A 20,487-nucleotide genomic window follows, 5' to 3' on the forward strand; every position below is an offset into this window, starting at 1 on the left:
CCCCCAATACACCCCAGTACATCGCCCAGTGCCCCCCCAGTTCCCCAGTGCCCCCCCAGTGCACCCCCATCCTTCCCAGTATCCCCCCAGTTCACCCCCCAGTGCACCCCCCAATGCCACAGTGGCCCCCTCTCCACCCCCGGCCCCCCCCCATATCCCCAGTACACCCTCTCAGTACCTCCCACTGACCCCCCAATGCACTCCCCACTGCACCCCCAATACAGTCTCCCAGTACCCCAACTCAGCCCCCCAGTGCACTCCCAATACACATTCCCAGTACCTCCCACTGGTCCCCCAGTGCTCTCCCCAGTGCATCCCCAGCCTTTCCAGTATCCTCCAATACACCCCCCAGTATTCCCCCAATTGCCTCCCCCAGTGCAACTCCAGCCCTACCAGTACCCCCCCAATCCATCCCCCCCAGTGGGCCCCCAGTCCCCCAGTGCACCCCCAGCCCTCCCATTACCCCCCAATACACCCTCCCAGTACCTCCCAATACAGCCCCCCAGTGCATTCCCAGTCCCCCAGCGTTCCCCCAGCGCACTCCCACTGTACCCTCCCAGTACCACCCACTGACCCCCAGTTCACACTCCCAGTGCTCCCCCCTCCCCCAGTACCTCCCAGTGCCCCAGGGTTCCCCCAGTACCCCCCAGCTCCCCCCCCCAGTGCTCCCCCGGTGCCCCCCCGCAGTGTCACCCCCGGTGCCCCCCCGGTGCCCCCCCGGCCCCGCCCCGCGCTCACACCCTCGGGCCCCGCCAATGGGGGTTCGCGGCGGCCGCGCGTCACTCGTGGGCCGGGGAAGCTCCTCAATGAGCCCCATTGGCGCGGGGAGCGCGCGGCCGCTCCGCACCTCCGCTCCGCACCCTCCGCGCCCGCCATGATCGCATCCCACCTCCTCGCATACTTCTTCACCGAGCTCAACCATGACCAGGCGCAGAAGGTGAGCGGGGCGCGGGGCGAAGCGGCGGGGAGCTAAAGGGGGGGTGAGGATGGGGAGGGGGGAAAACGAGAGAAAAAATGGAGAGGGGCGAAAGGTGAAAAGGGAAAAGTGTAAAGTGAAAAGGGAGTAGAAGGGAAAGAGGGGGGAAAAGGGAGAAAGGGGGAGAGAGGGGGAAAGAAAAAAAAGAAAAGTTGAAAAAAAGGTAGGGAAAAGTTGTTAAAAAAAAAGGAAAGAGGGAAAGAGGTGGGGGGAGTGAAAAGGGAAAAGAGAAAAGGAAAAGGGAAGGGGGGAAAAAGGGAGAAGGGAAAAAAGGGGAAGAGGAAAAAGAATGAAGGCGAAAGGAGAGGGAGGAAAGTTAAAAAAAAAAAAGAAAAGAAAGGAGGGGAAAGGTGGGAGGGAAGAAGAAAAAAGAGAAAAAGGAGAGGAAAAGAGTAAAAGGAGGGAAAAGGAGGAGGAAAAAGTTTATTAAAAAAGTAAACGGGAAAAAAAAAAAGAAAAAAGGATACAGGGAAAAAAGACAAAAGCATTAAAAAGGGGAAGAGGAGGCACAGGGGCCCGGGAGCGAAGGGGAACCGGGGTGCAGCGGGCCGGGGGGGCGGGCGGAGGCCCCGGCGCTGCCCGGCCGGGGCCGCGTGCGGTACGTGCTCGGCTGCGGGACCCCGCGTGGCCGGGCGGGCGCAGGGAGAGGAGGGGGAGAGCAGCAGCAGCAGGAGGAGGAGGAGGAGGAGGAGGAGGAGGAGGAGGAGGAGAAGGGGGGGATCTCCGTGCCTCTCCCCGCCGGAGCCGCGACCCCCGCGGCCGCCGCTCGCAGCACGTGTCGCCGCTTCCCGCCCGCGCGGAGCGGCCGCGGAGCATCCCCGGAGCCGCTGCCCCCGCTCCGCCCCGTGCCGAGCTCCGAGCCGAGGCCCCCGCGGCGAGCGGGGTCAGTCCGGGGCACGAGCCCGGCGGTGGCGTTGGCACCTCGGGTCCCCTCGTACCACCCCAGTGCCACCCCGCGCCGGACCGCGTGTGTGCCCCCCATCCCTGCACTGACAGCGACGGAAAAACCCCTCCTGCCTCCCCATCCCTTCATCTCGGGGTCTTGAACCCTTAATTTTGGGGGCCCGAACTCCCCGAGCCTGTTCCCAGATCGCAACCCCGAGTGGCAGCGTCCCGTTGGGATGCACGGAGAGTTCACGGAGTGTTCGTCACCCCAATTCCCGAGCTCAGGCGCTGGAAAAGCACAAGTGTTCCTGCTCTCCCATGGCTCACAGGGTAGCTGGCCTTTGTCTGGCCAGGACAGCGCTTAGGCTAGGCTTAATAAATTATTCCTGGAAAAAAAACGCAGGATGGGAGAGTGTGCTGAGGCTCGGGCTCTTCCCGCAGGGCTCCACCGGCATTTGGGACATCTGGGAATAGGGCAGAGAGGGCTTCGGCTGCGATTCCTGAGGTCGGGAAGCGGTCAGGATTTGCTGATCTGAGTGTGAGGGGGTCGGGATTTGCAAATGTTGCCATGAAAAAGAAAAGGAAAATGCTTAGAGAGCCCTCGGATAACCCTGGAGACGCCACTGGGGAAGTGAAACTCGCCACGTTGGCCCTTCGCGGGTGCTAAATAGGAAGGAAAACAAGGCAGGACATTTAAAAAAACCCAACCCCAGCCTAAACAAAGTGCAGGGAAAACTTCCCAGCGCAAAACTATCCTTAAGGAAATATGGGCTCAGCTTCTCCCTCTGCTCGCCAGTGGCCCCGGGGTTGTGCAACAGCCAAATCCACGGGAAGGGATTGTGTAACCCGACGGCAGAAATAGGCCAGTGGCAGAGCCCGGCTCCCGGCTCCGGGCTGCTCACGCCTTCCTTATCAGGAGCTGGGAATAATGGAGAGGGAAGGCTTGGACGAAGGAATTCGGCTTCGTTACCCAGCGAGAAAAGGGTGTGCAGAGCCTGGGGGACCGGCTTCACTTCCCTCCGAGCTCCAAAACAGTTGTTGAGATGGGAGGGAGGAAAAAACCATCCAGGAGCCGCCGGCGTGAGTTCGGGATGCTGTGGGAGACAGCGCTGCCTTCCCAGCCGCCTCCACAACTGGATTTCTCTGGGATATTTTTAAACAAATTCCTGTGAATCCTCCCGGTGAGGCAAAGCTGGGAGGGAGCAGGGAGCTCAGCTCGGCTCAGGGAGAGGGCAGAGGGGGGAGCAGCCAGCTGTCCAACCTGGCTGCTTCCACCAGGGACGTACAAAGTATTCCTGGTTTATAAACCTCCCTAGGCAAGGTGGGGGTTCTCCAGCACGGGGAGTTGTAGGGGGTGAAATTCTTGGAAAGCTGCGATTTATTTGGTTGGGTCTTTTTATAAAACCCAGAATTTGAGACTATATTTGGGAAAAAAATTGCGAGTGGTAGTCTAGGATGTGTTTTCCCTTTGGATCAGGCAAAAACGGGGCTCGACTGAGGGAAGAAAGTGCCTTTTCCAACATCTGTGGTTTGTGTCCACCTCAAGGCCTTGAAAATAGTCTCAAAAATAGGATTTTTCTTCCTGTTCTTGCCACGGAGCAGCTTTACCTGCTCCCCTGCCCACCCTGGGGGGACGTTACCTACATCCCCAACACCTCCTGCCCTTTTCCTGGCTGGAAAGTGGGTTGTCTGGACTTATCTAACCCCCAAGGGATTGTGCAAACTTTAATTAACCTCAGCAGCGTCCTTTGAGATCCCGGCTTGAAAGTTTGCCGCCGCTGAACCGTGTTCCCTTGGGATGTGCCGGCTCATGCTGGGCTTCCTGGTCCCTCAACCTCATCCTGTCATGCGACAGGAGTGGGAGTCGAGCGTCTCCTATTTCTCATCCCTCTTTCAAAAGAGGGAAACACTGGCAACGAGGTTAATTTTCCTGGATTTGTGGCCTTTTCCAAGCAGGGGCAGGTTTTCCTTGTTTTGTTTTTGGGTTTTTTTGTTTGTTGCTTTTTTTTCTTTAATTTTACTTTTCCTTTGCCAAGGGATTAGTTTTATCCAGCTGATTCCTCCCTGACTGCCTCTGTGGCTGTGGGAGGGGCACCTATGGCAAATTCCTGGAAAACCAACTTAACAACTTCCCTTAAGGCTGCCAAGGTCGGTGTCAGGACTTCACACCTTTGGGAAGTTGCCTGGTGTCCCCTCGCTCCTCCCTCCCTCACCAGAACTGCCCAGCCTCAATTTTCCCTCCACAGTGGGATGCTCCCAGCAACCATAGGGGGATTCTTGGCCCCAGCAAGGCCTTCCCATCCGAGCGGAATGCTGCTTTGATCCCTGCCCTGGAGACCTCCGGGGTTTAAAACGGGGGAGGAGCAGGACGTGTGAGCAGGGAGGTGCCTCGAGGGCCGTGATCAGTTGGATGTCTCCAAGTCCAGAGCGGGAAACCAGAGTGTTTTCCTGGTTCAGCTGGGTTTTTGTGGGGCTGTGGAGCAGTGGGGTCACCGAGAACGGGTCGGTGGATGCTCCACCGCGTGACTTCCTCGCCGGGGGTGCCCGGCTCCTCCTCCGGCAGGGATTCAGCTGCCGGCCCGGGGGTGAGGGTGAGGATGGGGAGGAACCGGCCGAGCAGGAAACATATGACTCACTCAGCTCGAGATGACTCCGGGCGTGTGTCATCCGAGGCTCGGCCCTGGTGGGGAGGGCACGTGGGGCTGGATTCGGCGCGGAGGAGCCGAAGGACGTGGGTGCCACCGGGGTCAGGGCTGGGGGAGGGTGGGTGCAGCCCAGCATCACCCCTGTGTCACCCACGGGAACCCGGGGAAGGGGACGAGCCAGTTCCCTGCACTGAGTCACCCGGGGTGGGAAACCCGGGGCAGGGATGGGCAGCGCTGGTGTGTGGAGGGCAGGGACCGAGGACGTGGCACAGGGTCTGTCCTGGGGCAGGGAACAAACCCTGCCCAGCGCTGGACGCCTTTACCCTGCAGCCTCTGCTGCTCCCTCTGCCTCGGTTTCCCGGAATTCATCACATCCAGCCGCAGATCCAGGTGGGATGGGAGCACATCTGGTGCTCACACAGCATCCCTTGCTGAGAGAAGCACGGAGGGAGTCAGCATTCCCTAAAACTTCAGGGGTTCCTGCAAAGCAGCATGTTTTAAGTTAAAAACTGTGACAGGGAGGGAAGTGGTTTAAAGAAAAGATAACTCCCAGGAAAAATTTCCCTGGAGGGAGGGTTGACAGCACACACTGTGGGTTTGAGGTTCTCCAGCCTTCTCCAAACTTGAACACCACTCCATTGTTCTTGCACATGACAAATGTTTGGCTTTGTTGCCAAAAAGGAAAAGAATTCAGTCCATAAACCAGCCAACTTCTCCCAGTGTTCTGCTTTTGCTTAAGACGCTGCTTGCGTGAGGCACATCCAGCCGACAAACCCAGCGGGGACACGCCGGGGTTGGACACACGTGCTCCGGCTCTCGGCAGGCACGTGGCTTTGGGAAAGGACTCAGAGCAAAATTAAAACTAAAAGCAAGCAGCTTCCCCTTCCTGGAGCCTGGGATCATTAACGGGAAAGATGTACCAGAGACCTTATTGCATGAGAACAAACCTCCCCGGGCTCTTCCCCTCCCGGGGACATTGGCCGGGCAGGAAGCGGTTGCGCGGTGCCGGAAGCGCCGTCATGCCGCAGTTTCCATCATCACCCACAGCAATCCTGCCCCGGCTCCCCCTGGGCTCCCCTGGCCCCCCTCGGCACCCACGTGAGGTAAACAACCAGTAAACCAAGGAATTTAGAGAATCATGGAATGGTTTGGGTTGGAAGAAACCTTGAAGCCCCTCCAGTGCCACCCCCTGCCATGGTAGGGACACCTTCCACGAGCTGGGGTTGCTCCAAGCCCCGTCCAACCTGGCCTTGGACACTTCCAGGGATGGGGCAGCCACAGCTTCTCTGGACAACCTGTGCCAGGGCCTCACCACCCTCCAGCCAGGAATTCCTTCCCTATATCCCATCTATCCCACCCTTTGTCAGCGCGAAGCCATTGTCTCTTGTCCTGTCACTCCAGGCCCTTGTCCCAAGACCCTCTCAGCTCTCTTGGAGCCTCTTTAGGCACAGGAAGATGCTCTAAGGTCTCCCCAGAGTCTTCCCTTCTCCAGGCTGAACACTGCCTGCTCTTTTCTATGGATAGTGGCATTGAACTGGAATTAAGTTATTCACAGACTGATTAATATTTCCACAGCACAGACCCCTTGGGGTCTGGCACCTGATTAAGAGGAGTCTTGAGGTGTAAAACACCATCCAGCCATGGTGCTGCTACCCGAGTTGTGAGTTTGCAAAGCCAAAGCTGATTGTTGGGTTGCTTTAAGCTCAGCTTGGCTCAGCTCAGCTCACACAGCAACAAAAATTGGGCAACTGGAGGTTTCTTCAGCTGTGGGACGGGCAGACCTTTCCCAGGGTGTCTGTGCAGCTGGGATGGGCGACTTCTCCAGCATCTGGCCTGGAAATGAGCTGAGCCTTGGAGACAACCCTGAGCCAGGAGATGGGGATTTGCTGGGTTTTGGTCCCAAAAGGTGGCATCGAGCTTGTTACAGTTGCAGCAACTCCGTGATCTGGTGCTTCAACACAATGTCCTGGGCTGGAGCACGCCCGGCACTTCCCAGCCTCCATCCCTTCCCTCTGCCTTCAGTTTGTTTAGATTTCCTTCAGGAAACACTATTAGTCAGGCTGAAAGCTTTCCAGAAATTCAATTGCCCTGTCCTGGATCCTAACCTAGTGACTTTATTTGTTTGGAATTGGCAATCCAACCCAAACTGTTCCATGAGCTTCAAAAACAATAAACCACTGAGAGGGTGTTTTTGTCTTGAAAGATGCTGCAGCTCTGGTGCTGCAGGCTGAACTCTCCCTGTTTTATCCCATCTTTGCAACAATTTGAGGGGTGCTTGGAATAACAAAGTGGGACATGGGGCTGGGAATCTTTGGGAATGATGGTGGCCATGGCTCTTCCTTGGTGGGGACCAGGCACAGCTCAAGGTGGTCTCACTGGGGAAGAAGCCGTCCTGCAGAGTGTCCTGATCTGCCTTAACTGCCAAGTGGGGCAATGTCTACGTTGGGAGAAGATGATCCAGGTCTTAGAGGGCTTTGGAGATTAGAGGAAGGTCATCCTGTTCCTCAGGCTGAGGTTATTCTGGGTACACTGGAGCCTGGAGGACATGGGGGACGTGCCGAGCGGTGCCTGTCCTGGGGGAAGGATGTGAAACCTCTGAGTGGTGTCCCTGTGCTGTGATTTGGGGGTGGTGGGTTGTGCACTGCAGCATCTTCACTGCTGAGGTGTACCTGAGCTCCCAAAGCTCCCAACTTCCCTGGGATGAGACCTTCCATGACAGGGGGAAAAGCAGCAGAGTGACAGATGGGGGAGAAACACCAGTTTGGGCAAGGCTGAAGTCTGTGGTGTGGTAGCCAACTGCTGAGATGGGGACACTTCGTTGGGACCCCTCCATCAGGATGGGGACACCCCTCTGAGAACCCACACCTGTGATGAGGACACCTCACTGGGACCCCACTGCTGGGATGGGGACCCCTCAGTGGGACCCCATCCCCACTCCCAGTGGTGCCACCAGGATCCCCCGAGCACCAGAGGCTGCTGGGCAGGGATGAGGCTGGTTGGGGTCCTTGCTGTGCCGAGGGCAGGTCAGTGGTTCCTGAGGACTTTGGGGAAGGTCTCCATGAGCTGGGATAACACTGTCTGTATCTCCCAGGATAATGATCTCTCTCCCAGCATATCTCTCTCTCTCCAGTTCACCCCTAAGAAATGGGGTTGGACTGTCTCTCCTGGGCTGATGGTGTTGAGATAACCCCCAGGATAACCCTTGGGTAACCCTTGGTGCAGCTCAGGGGGAGGTTTCCTACCCTGGGGCTGGCACAGATGTGGGTTCCAGCTCCTGGAGCTGGGAGAGGAAAGGAGAGAGTGGAGGTGAGCTGGGGCAGTAGGGCAAGAGTGACCAGTTAACCAGTTAACTGGAGGGTACTGGTGCCAGTAACCAGAGCCTTGGTACATGGCAGGGAATTTTCAGCAGGTGAAAGCAAATATGAGGGGAGGGAGGAGTGTTTGACTTTCCTGCTGCTGGGGTGGATAAGGAGAGGCTGGTAAACAGCTGGCACTGGGAAACCTCCAGGTTTCCTTCTTCTTAGCCTTTCCCTCCTGTCTGCCTGGTCTCCCAGCTCCCAATTGCTGGGAAAGAGCTGAAAACACCCGGAGAAGTAAGGAGGAGGAGGAGGTTTTGCCCATCACACCAGTGAGGATGCTGCTCCCCTGGAGATGAAGCGTCTCTCCTGGAATGTACTGGGCTGGGCCTCCCTCCATCCTCTGACCTCCCTCCATCCTCTGACTTCGGAGCTGGGATCTCAGCTCCCAGATCTCCAACAGAGCTGGGGGTGGGGAAAAAAGGGATGCGCTGGAGCACCCTGGGCCTGAAACGCAGGCAGCCCAAACCACAGCAGGGCTGTGTTGTGCAGCCCGGGGTCCATGAGCGAGGTCACGCTGGGCGGGTGCAATTAGTCGCCCACAAAATGCCCATTTCCTCCAGCGCAGCCCCATAAAGCACAGCCCGAGCCCGCTTCCGCTGACCCGCCGTACGTGCCTGCAGACAGGTGAGCGCGCGGGGTGGAGTTTTCCTCTTGACTTCTCAGGGCTTGCAACTGCCCTTTAATTAATTTTAAGTGAAGCTAATTGAAGCAGGGCATCGTTTGGGAGAGGGCAGTGTCCGCCTCTCCCGTTCCCTGCTCCGGCCCGGCCACATGGACACGCACGGTCAGGGCCAGGGAGGAATCTTTCCATGCCTTTCTTGGGGAAGGCAAGATGCAGATGCCATTTATGGAAGGAGCTGGGCTTCTCCATATCCCCAGCTCAAGGGTATAACAATTTCCAGGAGCAGGGGGTGGATTTCTTGCCTCTCTGGCCGTGGCACTCGCTTGTGTCACACCAACACCCACTTGTGTCACACCAGCGTGGCTTGCTCAAGGGGGTTGAGTAGCTCTTGGCTCTTGGGGTGACCTCAGCAGCAGAGAAATGACGGGGCAGTGGATTCCTCCCCGGGGGTCAAGGTCAAGGCGCATTGGTGCTGTGGCGTGGGAAGGGCTCCACACCTGAAAACCTCCATCCCTGACCTCCTGACTCACTCCTGAGTTTGAATTCTGTAGCAACCTGTTTGGGTGTCTGTAGGTGACTGAGTGGGAAGATGCTGTGGAGCATCAGGTGCAACTCAGGGTTTGGCATTCCCAAGCGGTCTGGGAAGGGAGGCAGCTCCTTGGAGAGTAGCCCTGGATGGCTGGGGAGAGGTGCAGGAGCGGTGGTGGGTGATTCCTGGGGTGAGCTGTTCCAGCAGTGCTGTGTCGGTGATGTACCACTGGTGCCATGTCCTGTGCCCTGGGGTGGGTCACGACCTGCTCCTGCCCTGCTCCTTGTGTCACCCCCAGGAGAGGGGCTGGCCACTGCCCTGAGCACATCCTGGAGGCTGTGCCCCTGTGCCCATGTCCCCACCTGACCTTTGGGCTTTGTGTCCCCCTTTCAGGTCGACAAGTACCTGTACCACATGCGGCTCTCCGATGAGACCCTCCTGGAGGTGTCCCAACGTTTCGAGAAGGAGATGGAGAAGGGGCTGGGAGCAGAGACCAACCCCACCGCCTCCGTGAAGATGCTGCCCACCTTCGTCAGGTCCACTCCGGACGGGACAGGTACCGTGGGAGGGGAGATGCTCCTGGGAGAGCAGAGGGAAGGTGGGGACCACCCATCCTCATGGCACTGCCCAAACAGGGATGGCACCACAGCCGCCTTCGCTGATGGTCCTGGGGGCTTCCTCCTGCTCCGGCTGAGCGCGGGGACAGGCCTATTCCCCCTCTGCTGGCACTGGAGGGGCTCCCAGTTCCCGCTGGCAGGAGGGAGGGTGGGAAGCTGCCCTGGCATGCCCTTGCTGGCAGGACAGAGACAGTCACGGGTCCGGCTCATCAGATTTCATGAGCAGTGAGGCGGCAGCGCTGCCAGCACTGTCTGAGAGCCACTGGGGCCGGCAGGAGCAGGGGCTCTGCAGGCTCCTCACAATGGGCCTTTCTGCCCACTTCCCGTGCCTGAGGCACGCTCTGGACAGCCACATACCCAGCTTGTCCCTCTCAGCCCAAAAAACTACCTCCTCTGGCATCCAGAGGGGAAGTTCCTTGTTGCCTCTCCCCGCTTGGTGTTCTGGGGAGGAGCTGGTCTCCATCTCTGCAGCATCACCCCTTGCCCACCAACGCATCCAGGACCCACCGAGTGCTCCAAACTGGTGGAGTGTTCCTGGTTGCTGAAGGGAAGGAGGGACGGAGCCCTCAGCAGCTGGAGCTGCCCTGGCTCCACATCTGGGATGGCAGCAGTCCAGGAAGAGGCACTGGGATGGTCAGTCCTGTTGGATGGAGTTGCTCGGAGCTGGGGTTGCTCCAGTGTTGGCACCTCCAGGGGAGTCTGTGAAACCACAGGGGCAGAGGCTGCTAGTCACCAGCAGGAGAGGTGGACAAAGAGGGACAGAGCCGAAAAACCTCATGGCTGCTCTCTGGAGGCAAGGACAGAAGTGGTAGAGTTGTGAAATCACAGAATCACAGACTCATGGAATAGTTTGGGTTGCAAAAGTGCTCTAAGGTCATCAAATCCAACCATTCCCCCAGTGCTGCCCAGGCCACCACTAACCCATGTCCCATATGGCTGTTAAATCCATGGGGGATGGGGATTCCACCCCTGCCCTGGGCAGCTGTGCCAGGGCTGGACAACCCTTTCCATGCAGAAACTTTCCCCGATATCCAACCTGACCCTCCCCTGGCACAGCTTGAGGCCGTTTCCTCTTGTCCTGTCCCTTGTTCCCTGGGAGCAGAGCCTGACCTCCCCTGGCTCCCCCCTCCTGTCAGGGAGTTGTAGGTGGTGACTGGAGGTCTCTGGATCACTGGGCAGTGTTGGGTGTTTGCTGGTAATGTCTCAGTGAGGTCTGGGGTGAGTGGTGGCATCTCCTGTGTCCCTGTGAAGACACATCATGGAATGGTTTGGGTGGGAAGGGATCTTAAAGACCATCTCATTCCACCCCCTGCCAAGGACAGGGACACCTTCCACTAGCCCAGGTTGCTCCAAGCCCCATCCAATCTGGCCTTGGACACTCCAGGGATGGGGCAGCCACAGCTTCTCTGGGCACCCTGTGCCGGGGCCTCCCCACCCTCACAGAGAAGAATTTCTTCCCAATATTCCATCTAAATCCCACCTTTTTAAGTTTAAAACTGTCCCCCCTTGTTCTCTCACTACACCCCCTGCTGAAAGTCTAACTCCACCTTCCTTGTGAGCCCCTTTAATCCCTGAAGCATCTGGGCACCCAGAGCATTCCCTGTGCTTGGCCCCCTCTGTGCACCTACACCCAGGAGCTGGACCTGGCTCCCTGCCCCAGGATCGAGATTCCAATCTATTTAAATGTTGGAGAATATTTGTAATTACAGGGATGGCCAGGAGCCACCCCTGGGCATGGGAACTGGAGCAGCTGAAGGCGCTGGGTGCTGGTGGAGGGTGTGCCAGTGCTCCCAGCACCCTGACCCTGCTGGGAAAGGAGCAATGCCTCCCCGTGCCCCTCCGGGACGGGTCCTTGGCATCCTGCCCTGCATCAGTGCCCCAGCTGACATTTCGCACCTGGGGCAGGGAGAAGGCGGAACAGCAGAATGGAAAATGTCACTCCAGAGGGGTGCTGGGGCAGTCACGGAGCTGCAGCTGCCCAGGGGGGCTGGGAAATGGGAGGGTTCTGGAGCCAAGAGCTGGAGTTCCCTGTCCAGCTCCAGCTGGACCCAGGCTGTGAGCAGCACCAGCTGCTCTTGGGTTTCAGAGGGGAGGCTGGAAGGTGGCACACGTGCCAAATCCCTGGCACAGATGGTGTGGAGCTCAACGTCCAAGGCTGTGTCCTTCCTTCTTCCCTTTTTTTTTGAAGCTCCTGGGCAAAGTCTGACTTGGGCTGGGCACCAAGTCCGGCTCCCACCTGCTCCAGGTGCCAGCAACTGCTCCCACTTCCAGGACAGGCTTTTCCTCTGCTCCAGGCCTGCTCCCAAATGCCAGTGCCATTGGGCTCCTCACCATCCTCCCACCAAACATCCCTGTCCTTCCCTGCCTCCTGCTGCAGCCCCCATATCTCTGCTGTGGGATTCCACCCCCTGGAAGGCACAGTCAGATCCCACAGCGGGATCCAGGCGGATGAGAGGCGCTTATGGAAATACAAGGTCACATCTGCAGGTTAAGCCAAAACACAGCCCCGGCTCCCAGCTCTTGGAGGCTTCCCTGTTCCCATGGCGTGTGATAAGAGGGGGGATTCTGCTTTGGAAGCAGAAACTCTCCCAGTAACAACTTCTCTTGCTTTGCTGGGTTCTGGCACCCACTGGAATGCTGCCGTGCTGTGCTGGCACTGAAGTGGTGGGGAAGCATATCCTAAATAAGCTTCTCCTTGGATCCCCAGTGACTCTCCCGAGGGCTCTCCCTGCTCAGGGCAACCACCACCTTCCTCCCTGCTCCATTCTTGGTTTTTCCAGGCTTTGCTGGTGTCACCACATTTCCTCCTCCACACTGGTGTTGACACAAGGATCTTGTGCTGCATCCTCTGTTAAGCCCCAGCAGCTGATAACCCCAGCCTGGAGGTTTCAGGAGGATGCTGCAGGATTTGGGAGTCTAATCCTTGGAAATCTGAAAGGTGGCTCTTCTTGGCAGCACCTTTCCCTTGGCCAGTGGGCTCAGCTCCTGCTGATAGCCAGCTGCCTCTGCAGGCAAACCAGCTCCTCTGGCCCATGGGCTTGAAAGGCTTGGAAAAAACCACTGTTTTTATGCCCAAAGTCTCGTGGTTGGGGATTTACTGAATTCCCAGCAAGCTTTCCCAAGGAGGCTGTGGCTGCCTCATCCCTAGAAGTGTCCAAGGCCAGGTTGGATGGGGCTTGGAGCAACCTGGGCTAGTGGAAGAGCACGGTGGTGGAACTGGCTGGTCTTTAAAGTCCCTGAACTATCCAGCAGGAGGGTAGGGCTGGTGAGGGGTGGCAGTGGGAAGTGCTGGGGTTGGTGCCTCAACCTTCTCCTGCATCTCCCCTGGGCAGCACAGCCTGGATCTGCTCCAGCTTTTCCTCTTAATTTTTATTTCCCCAGTTTGACCAAGGGTTCCTCCACACTGGAACTGCAGTGACTGGGAGGTTGTGGTGCAACTGGGGGTGGGGCTTCTGGGGTGACCAATCTCCGAGGTGCTGGGACACGATCCCATACACGCTGCTCCTCTCCCCTGGCCACCTCCTCTGCCCCACAGGTTCTTTCTGGGAGCACAGGGGTTTTCCCAGGCACTCCCAAGCTCTCCCCCTTGGGTGGTTTGCCAGGAGCAAGCAGCCCCTGGAATCAGGGTTCCATGTTTGCCCTCCCTGTTTGGCTTGTGGGCTCAGCACCACCTCTGATACCTTATCAGGGGCCATGGGAGCCTGACTGGGACCTGGTGCTGGTCACAGAGCCCATCCCTCAGCTGCATGGCTGCTGCTCTTCCAAGGGAGATTTTGTTGCCTCTTCCCTTCTGAAAAGCTGATCCACCTGGGAACCCACCCCGAGCCCCTCGTGTGGCTTGGCTGAAGCACTGAGTGTGTGAGGGCTGGGCAGGAGGGCAGGATGGCCCCACCCAGGCTCCTTAGCCCTTTTTTTGTGAGCCTCCTGGGTTCCCTGCATTATCTCCAAGGAGCTGAGCAATCTGTGACCCTCTTGGCTCCAGTGCCCTTATCCCTGGCATATTTATCAGCCCCCTGAGGTGCTTTCCATGCTCTGCCAATGAGCAGAGCAGGATCAGTGCCAATGGCAAGGGGAGCAGGAGCACAGCGTGACCTGTGTGTAGGGCAGGACACGATGCCAGTGGTGCCCAGCCAGATATCACATCCAGCTCTGCTCACGCATGGCTGAGAGGGGTCCCTGTGGTGGCCTCACCAAGGACAGTGGGACAGCCAGGAGCTTCTCCAAGGTTTTCCTGGTGTGTTTTTTGTGTGAAGAGCCACCGTGGCCACAAATGCCCTGTGGCTGGCACACAGTCTGCGAAAGGAGCTGCCAGACTGGTTTAAAACTCATCCCTGCAAAGGGTCAAGGGGAGGAGGAGGAGGAAGGGGTGTGCAGGGTCTGGCTGCCCCAGTGCAGGAGCTCGGTGCTCCCACTGCCCCGTGTCCTCCTCCAGCCCCGAATTCTGGCCAATCTGCCTCTCTCAGAGCTGTGTCAGGGGTGTTGGCTGAGGAGGGAGGAGCTCTGACAGGGTCCAGGTTTGGAGTGGTCTGGGGTTATTGGCTCCTACAGGGGCTGCGGGGCCCCAGGGATAACTGAAGCTTGGCCAGAACCTGTACAGAGACTCGCTGAACTTCAGCTCTTATTAAGATAATGGTGTGATAGCCTTGGCACCTCCTTATTCCATTGGTCAGCCCATTCCGGGGTGTGACCTGGCTGTGCTGGGGGCTGGGCACAGGCTGGTGTCACCAAGAGCTGGGCCCCCACTGCCCTGTGTCACCCTGGGGATATGTGATGGGCTGACCCCCTGGGTGCTGCACTGGCCCCCCTGGGGTGATGCACTGACCCCCCTGGGTGATGTTCTGACCCCCTGGGTGATGTTCTGACCCCTCTGGGATGTTGTTCTGACTCTTTGGGTGTTGTTCTGTTCCCCCTTGGGGTGCAGTGCTGACCCCCCAGTGCTCCCCCGTCCTCCACGTTCTCCATCCCCCGCTCTGACCCTGCTGAAGCTGCCTGTGACCCCCGAGCCCTCTCATTCCTCCTCTCCTCGGAGCCCCAGGGGCAGCTTTCCATGGCCCTTTTCCGCCTCTCTAAAGCTGCTCCAGCTCCCCGTGGGTCCCGTGCCCCGTTCCCTCGCCCCGAGCCCTCGGAGGTGACCCCAGGAAAGGCGCCAGGCCCGCTGGAGCCCCGGAGCTGCCTTTTCAGCTGGAGTCACTGGAGATGCCGGCGGCCCCGCTGGCGTGTGCATACTAATAACCCCCGGGTTTTGTCCCAACTGTGGCCCCTTTGTAGCAGCCCCGGCCGGCACAAAGCGGCCCCCGGGCGCCGGGATGGGCCCGGGGGAGCCAGCACAGCACATTTAATGCATTCAGGACTCCGACAGTGCTGATAGAGGGCTTTCCCCGGCCCTCTCCCCACTAAAACAGCCAGCTGGGCACTTTTCCCTTAGCCCGGGTCCCCAGCCCAGCGAGCTGCCTTGAAAACAAACAGGAGGGGAGACCCTGGGCTGGCCCTTGGGGCTCCCCTTGGAGAAGCCACGTTCCAGCTCCCCCCAGGAAGGCAGCAATGAGCCCCCAAAGGTCTTTTGTATCCCTCCCTCGTTTCCTGCTTCCACCTTCCCGTGGTGCTGGGAGCATGTGGGATTCCTGGGGCAGGGCAGGGAGCTTGGCCTGGGCTGCCCCAGCTGAGCCCCAACAAGAGATGCATTCCCAGATATGAAAAGTTTAGCCAAGCTCTGGTGTTTTCACAGCTGCTCACAGGGTTTAACCCCTTGGGAGGGAGGTTTAGGAGCTTCCACCAAGCATCAGTAGGGTCGGGAATGGCTCTGCTGCCTTATTCCTTATGGAGCCTGAGGCTGGAGCTCCTCATCACTGTTGGGTTTCTGGATGGGGCTGGTTGGATTTATCCTCCCCAGGACATCCATATCCAGCTCAACGGCAGTGCCTTGATCCCCCATCAGCTGTGGGCATGTCAGGGGTACAGAGGAGGGTCAGGCCACAGCTCTGATAAAATACCAAACATTATAATAATGATTAAAATAGTGAAATATATTTAAAAATCAGACCATATCCTCATACCTGGGAGGTGGCTGGTTACCCTGGGGCTCTGACAGCCCAAGGACCCTCCAAGCTTACTGGTTTCCCTTGTCCTGGTCCCGCAGAGGATGGGGATTTCCTGGCACTGGACCTCGGTGGCACCAACTTCCGTGTGCTGCGGGTGAAGGTGTCGGACAACGGGCTGCAGAAGGTGGAGATGGAGAACCAGATCTACGCCATCCCCGAGGAGCTCATGCGTGGCAGTGGGGTGCAGGTGGGCCCCTCCTCCCTCACCCATCCCCGGGGTCACCCTGGCACCCCTGGATGTGTCCTGGGGCAGGAGCAGGGCTGGGCATCCCCCCCTGCCTGGCCCAGCAGGAGCCCAGTGGATCCTGTGCCAGGAACAAGAATTCCTGATGGCCGGTGTGGGGATGGGTGAGGGCAGGTAGGGGTGTGGGCACAGCTCCGACTCATCCCCTGGGCATGGGCAGCCCTGGCAGGTCTCACTCTTTACCCTTTTTCCAGCTTTTTGACCACATCACCGAGTGTTTGGCCAACTTCCTGGACAAGCTGAACATCAAAGACAAGAAACTCCCCCTTGGGTTCACCTTCTCCTTCCCGTGTCACCAGACCAAGCTGGATGAGGTGGGTGAGGGGCTGTGGTAGGATGGGCTGAGCTCTCGCTGGGGGTCCCACAACAATTTAGCTCAGGCTTTTAATTAGTCTCATTGATTTTGGGTCATGTGACCTTTCCTGAAGGGCCACATCTCTCATTCGAAGCCATTCCCAAGCTCTGGGTGAAGGAGGGTTAAGAACAGCACTGCCCCTTCTTTGTTATGAATGTTTTTGCTGGTGGAATGGCTCTGTGTCCCCTCTCAGGGACAGAGAGGAGGGAACATTCCTCCAGGGAATGCAGTGCTTGGTGTCACTTTCCAATAATTCTGTTGATTCTCATCTTCTCCGAACACGTCATAAAACCTCTGTTAAAAGGAACATCAGTGTTTTTTAAGGATAGGTGCCAGGTTGTCTTTTTTAAAGCTACTTGATGAGAGTGAGCACTGGTGGGTCTCCTGTTTGAGACACGTCTTGGCCAGGTTTTCATAGGATCATGGAATGGCTTGGGCTGGAAGGGACCTTAAAGCCCATCCAGTCCCACCCCCTGCCATGGGCAGAGACACCTTCCACGAGCCCAGGTTGCTTCAAGCCCCATCCAACCTGGCCTTGGACTCTTCCAGGGATGGGGCAGCCACAGCTTCTCTGGGCAATTTGTGCCAGGGCCTCCCCACCCTCCCAGCCAGGAATTCCTTCCCAGTATCCCATCTATCCCACCCCCTGTCAGTGTGAAGCCATTGTCTCTTGTCCTCTCACTCCAGGCCCTTGTCCCAAGTCCCTCTCGGCTCTCTTGGAGCCTCTTTAGGCGCTGGAAGGGGCTCTGTGGTCTCCCCAGAGTCTTCTGGATTTCTGAATTTTCTGGACTTTACCTCATTTATATTGAGGGGTTTTAATCTCTTATCCACCAGTGAGCTCTGACAGGGTCCCTGTGATGAGCAGTTCCCAGGGTCACCGTGTGTGCCAGCAGAGCTCGGTGCCGACAAAGTGAGGGATGCACTCCCGGAATTGCGGGGGTCTGGGATGTGATGTTTCCATGGGATTCCTCCACGGAAATCAGCTTTTCCCGGGCTGCAGCCTGAGCTCCAGCAGCCCAATGCACCCAGACGTGCTGAGCACCACATCCCCCCGTGCAGGCGGCGGGGAGGGAGGTCCCTCCGGGCGCTGTCAGCTCCGCTCAGCCGCGGTGACCTCGCTGGGAGACTCCACATCCCGGAGCCCAGCGAGGCACGTGGCCCCTTCCCTGCCACCCACCGCCTCGCGGGGCTCTGGCTCGTGGCGGGAGGGAGGGGAATGCTTTCCTTGCCCTTATCTCACCCGGCTCCGCAGCGGGGTGGAAAGAGAGCGGCTCCATGGAGCGCTGGCGATCCCGCACGTCCTCCCCGGGAGCTGCTGTGGGGCAAGGCTGCTGTGCCTGAGCCACTCTGCAGGGGCAGTGAGGGAGAGGAGGATTAACACTTTCCTCCCAGTAGACACGGGGGCTGTAAAAAAGGAAATTAAAATAAAGAAGCTGCGGGAGGAAGTGCCTGTCCCCCTGACCTTGCCTGGGCTGGGTCTCTCCGTGCTGCGGTTTCCCCATCTCAGCCTCACCGAGGGCCCCTGTGCCCGGAGTGTTGAAGATTCCAAATGCAGCCGAGCCCTTTTCCTCCCCCCAAGGCTCAGCTCAGCCCCCGGCCAGGTGGCTGCAGTGGAGACAAACCTGGTGCCTCTGGCTATGGGGGCTGCGAGCCCCCTACCCTGCAGGGATAGATCAAGGACCATTCCAAGCCCCCCACCCCTCAGGGGTGGGTCAAGGAGAAATCCATGGACTTGTGAACAGGTTTTGCCCCAGGGTTCCATAAAACCTGGTCACAGGAACCACTTTCCCTCCTGCCGGGGAGCAATGAGCAGGTCTTGTGTTATCTCACGGCCATAAACCTTATCTTACACGGAAACAGGGCTGATGGCACAGCCGGGGAGCTGATAACGGGGGGCTCCCCCACAGGACCCTTGTTCTGGCAGCCCCACAGGGTAGGGGTCTCACTCTGAGCCTTCCCTCTGGCTGTTCCCCCCAGAGCATCCTCGTGACGTGGACAAAGGGGTTCAAGTGCAGCAGCGTGGAGGGCAAGGACGTGGTGTCGATGCTGCGCAAGTCCATCAAGAAAAGAGGGGTAAGAGGCTGGGCAGGTGTGTCACCTCCTGGGGTGGTGGGACGGGGGCACACACATCCCTGGCACAGGGTTCCTGGGCTACATGGAGACGTTGCGGTCTGTTTTGTCCGTGTTTGGTCACCCTCTCTCCTTTCCACCATCTCAGGACTTTGACATCGACATCGTGGCCGTGGTGAACGACACCGTGGGGACCATGATGACCTGTGGCTACGACGACCACAACTGTGAAGTTGGCCTCATTGTTGGTGAGTGAGAGCAAGGGGGTCCATCCCTCCAGGGACTCCAGAGAGAGATCCTGTTTCTTGCAAGCTTCAGGGTCTTTTGGGAGAAAAAAAAAAAAGAAGAAAAAGAGGGGGATACCAGTGTTGGAAAACCAGCATTGCTCGATGTCTGTTTCCTTCCCTCTTCGCCTTCTTTGGTGCATTGTGCTGTGGCCAAGTGGAAGTGAGGGATAATGGAAATGAGGGATAGTGGGAATGAGGGATAATGGGAATGGAGGCAAGGCAGTGTCCTTGCTCACTGTGTTCCCATGCTCGGCCCAGGTACTGGAACCAACGCCTGCTACATGGAGGAGATGAGGCACATTGACCTGGTGGAAGGGGATGAGGGTCGGATGTGCATCAACATGGAGTGGGGGGCCTTCGGTGACGACGGTGTCCTCAACGACATCCGGACGGAGTTCGACCGTGAGATCGACATGGGCTCGCTCAACCCTGGCAAACAATTGTGAGCAGATTCTTGGCCTGGGCTCAGGCTCGTGGTTTGCTCGGCATTGTCCGTCCTCCCGTTGCGCTGGAGTTCCTGGGACCAGGGAGGTCATCCCAGCTAACTGGGTCACCGTGTCCTCTGCCACCGGAGCGCAGAGGGGCTGTGTCACGAATCGGGGTTGTCCATCCCACCCGCTGCCCTCGTGAGCCGCTCACGTGAACGTGCTGATTCCTGTTCCCTTCTGGACAGCACTCATCTGCCAGCCCAGGCAAACACCCCCACCTAATGTCCACAATCCTACAGATCTCCCATTCCCCACATGTCCCCTGGCAGTGTGGGGCGAGCCTGGGGGGACTCTGCAAACTGACTGACCCCCTTCAGGTGTCCATGAGTTCTCCTTGCAGAATGATGGTCATGTCCACAAGGCTTCATATTCTCAGTGATGGGATAAGCTGCTCTGGGAAGGGATTACCTAGATTCCATTTGGGACTGGGAGGCTGCCAACTGGTTTTAGGTCAACCTGTGGCCACCTTGTGGCACATGCAGCCAAACGCACATTGTTTAGCCTGGAGAAAAGGAGGCTCATGGGGGATCTTATGGGGGGGACAGGAGGTTTAGGATATTAGGGAAAATTTCTTCTCTGAAAGGGTGGTCAGGTGTGGAACAGGCTGCCCAGGTGGTGTCACCATCTCTGGGCGGATTTAAAAACCATGTGGATGTGGCACCTGGGGACATGGGTGAGTGGTGGCCTTGGCAGTGCTGGGGGAATGGTTGGATTTGATGACCTTAGAGGGCTTTTCCAACCCAAACCGTTCCATGATTCTATCTCATGCCTCCCCGTGGACAGGTTTGAGAAGATGATCAGTGGGATGTACATGGGAGAGCTGGTCAGACTCATCCTGGTGAAGATGACCAAGGAAGGGCTGTTGTTTGGGGGAAGGCTCACACCAGACCTGCTCACTACCGGCCACTTCGAGACCAGATATGTCTCTGCCATTGAGAAGTAAGTAGGACCTGTGTCATGTCCTGGGTCCCAGCCCACACTCTGATACCCCTGGACAGACCCCACTGCGCAGACCCGGCCTGTCACATGGCAAAGGTCGGGTTCCCAGGCCTGAACCCTTTCCTTGCCCCGCCAGGGAGAAGGAAGGGCTGCAGAAAGCCCACGAGATCCTGAGCAAGCTGGGCCTGGAGCCGTCGCACGAGGACTGCGTGGCCACGCTGCGCATCTGCCAGATCGTGTCGACGCGCTCGGCCAGCCTGTGCGGGGCCACGCTGGCCGCGGTCCTGCGCCGCATCAAGGACAACAAGGGCGTGGATCGGCTGCGCTCCACCGTCGGCGTGGACGGCTCTGTCTACAAGAAACACCCGCAGTG

General features: G+C 58.1%; 1 protein-coding gene across 1 annotated transcript in view; it reads left to right on the forward strand.

Annotated features, from left to right (window-relative positions):
• Nucleotides 1-798: 798 nt before the first annotated feature.
• The window catches only part of HK2 (hexokinase 2), a 29,385-nt gene continuing 9,696 nt past the window's right edge, over nucleotides 799-20,487 (forward strand). The window contains exons 1-9 of the mRNA XM_027669029.1: nucleotides 799-937; nucleotides 9,410-9,572; nucleotides 15,770-15,918; nucleotides 16,170-16,289; nucleotides 18,308-18,403; nucleotides 18,549-18,648; nucleotides 18,946-19,129; nucleotides 19,959-20,114; nucleotides 20,251-20,484. Of these exons, the coding sequence (XP_027524830.1) occupies nucleotides 875-937; nucleotides 9,410-9,572; nucleotides 15,770-15,918; nucleotides 16,170-16,289; nucleotides 18,308-18,403; nucleotides 18,549-18,648; nucleotides 18,946-19,129; nucleotides 19,959-20,114; nucleotides 20,251-20,484 (1,265 nt within the window). The 5' untranslated portion in view covers nucleotides 799-874. The remainder of the gene's footprint in view (nucleotides 938-9,409; nucleotides 9,573-15,769; nucleotides 15,919-16,169; nucleotides 16,290-18,307; nucleotides 18,404-18,548; nucleotides 18,649-18,945; nucleotides 19,130-19,958; nucleotides 20,115-20,250; nucleotides 20,485-20,487) is intronic.

Source organism: Corapipo altera, unplaced genomic scaffold, assembly GCF_003945725.1.
Source record: "Corapipo altera isolate COAL_440 unplaced genomic scaffold, ASM394572v1 61016, whole genome shotgun sequence".
NCBI classification, from domain to species: Eukaryota; Metazoa; Chordata; class Aves; order Passeriformes; family Pipridae; genus Corapipo; species Corapipo altera.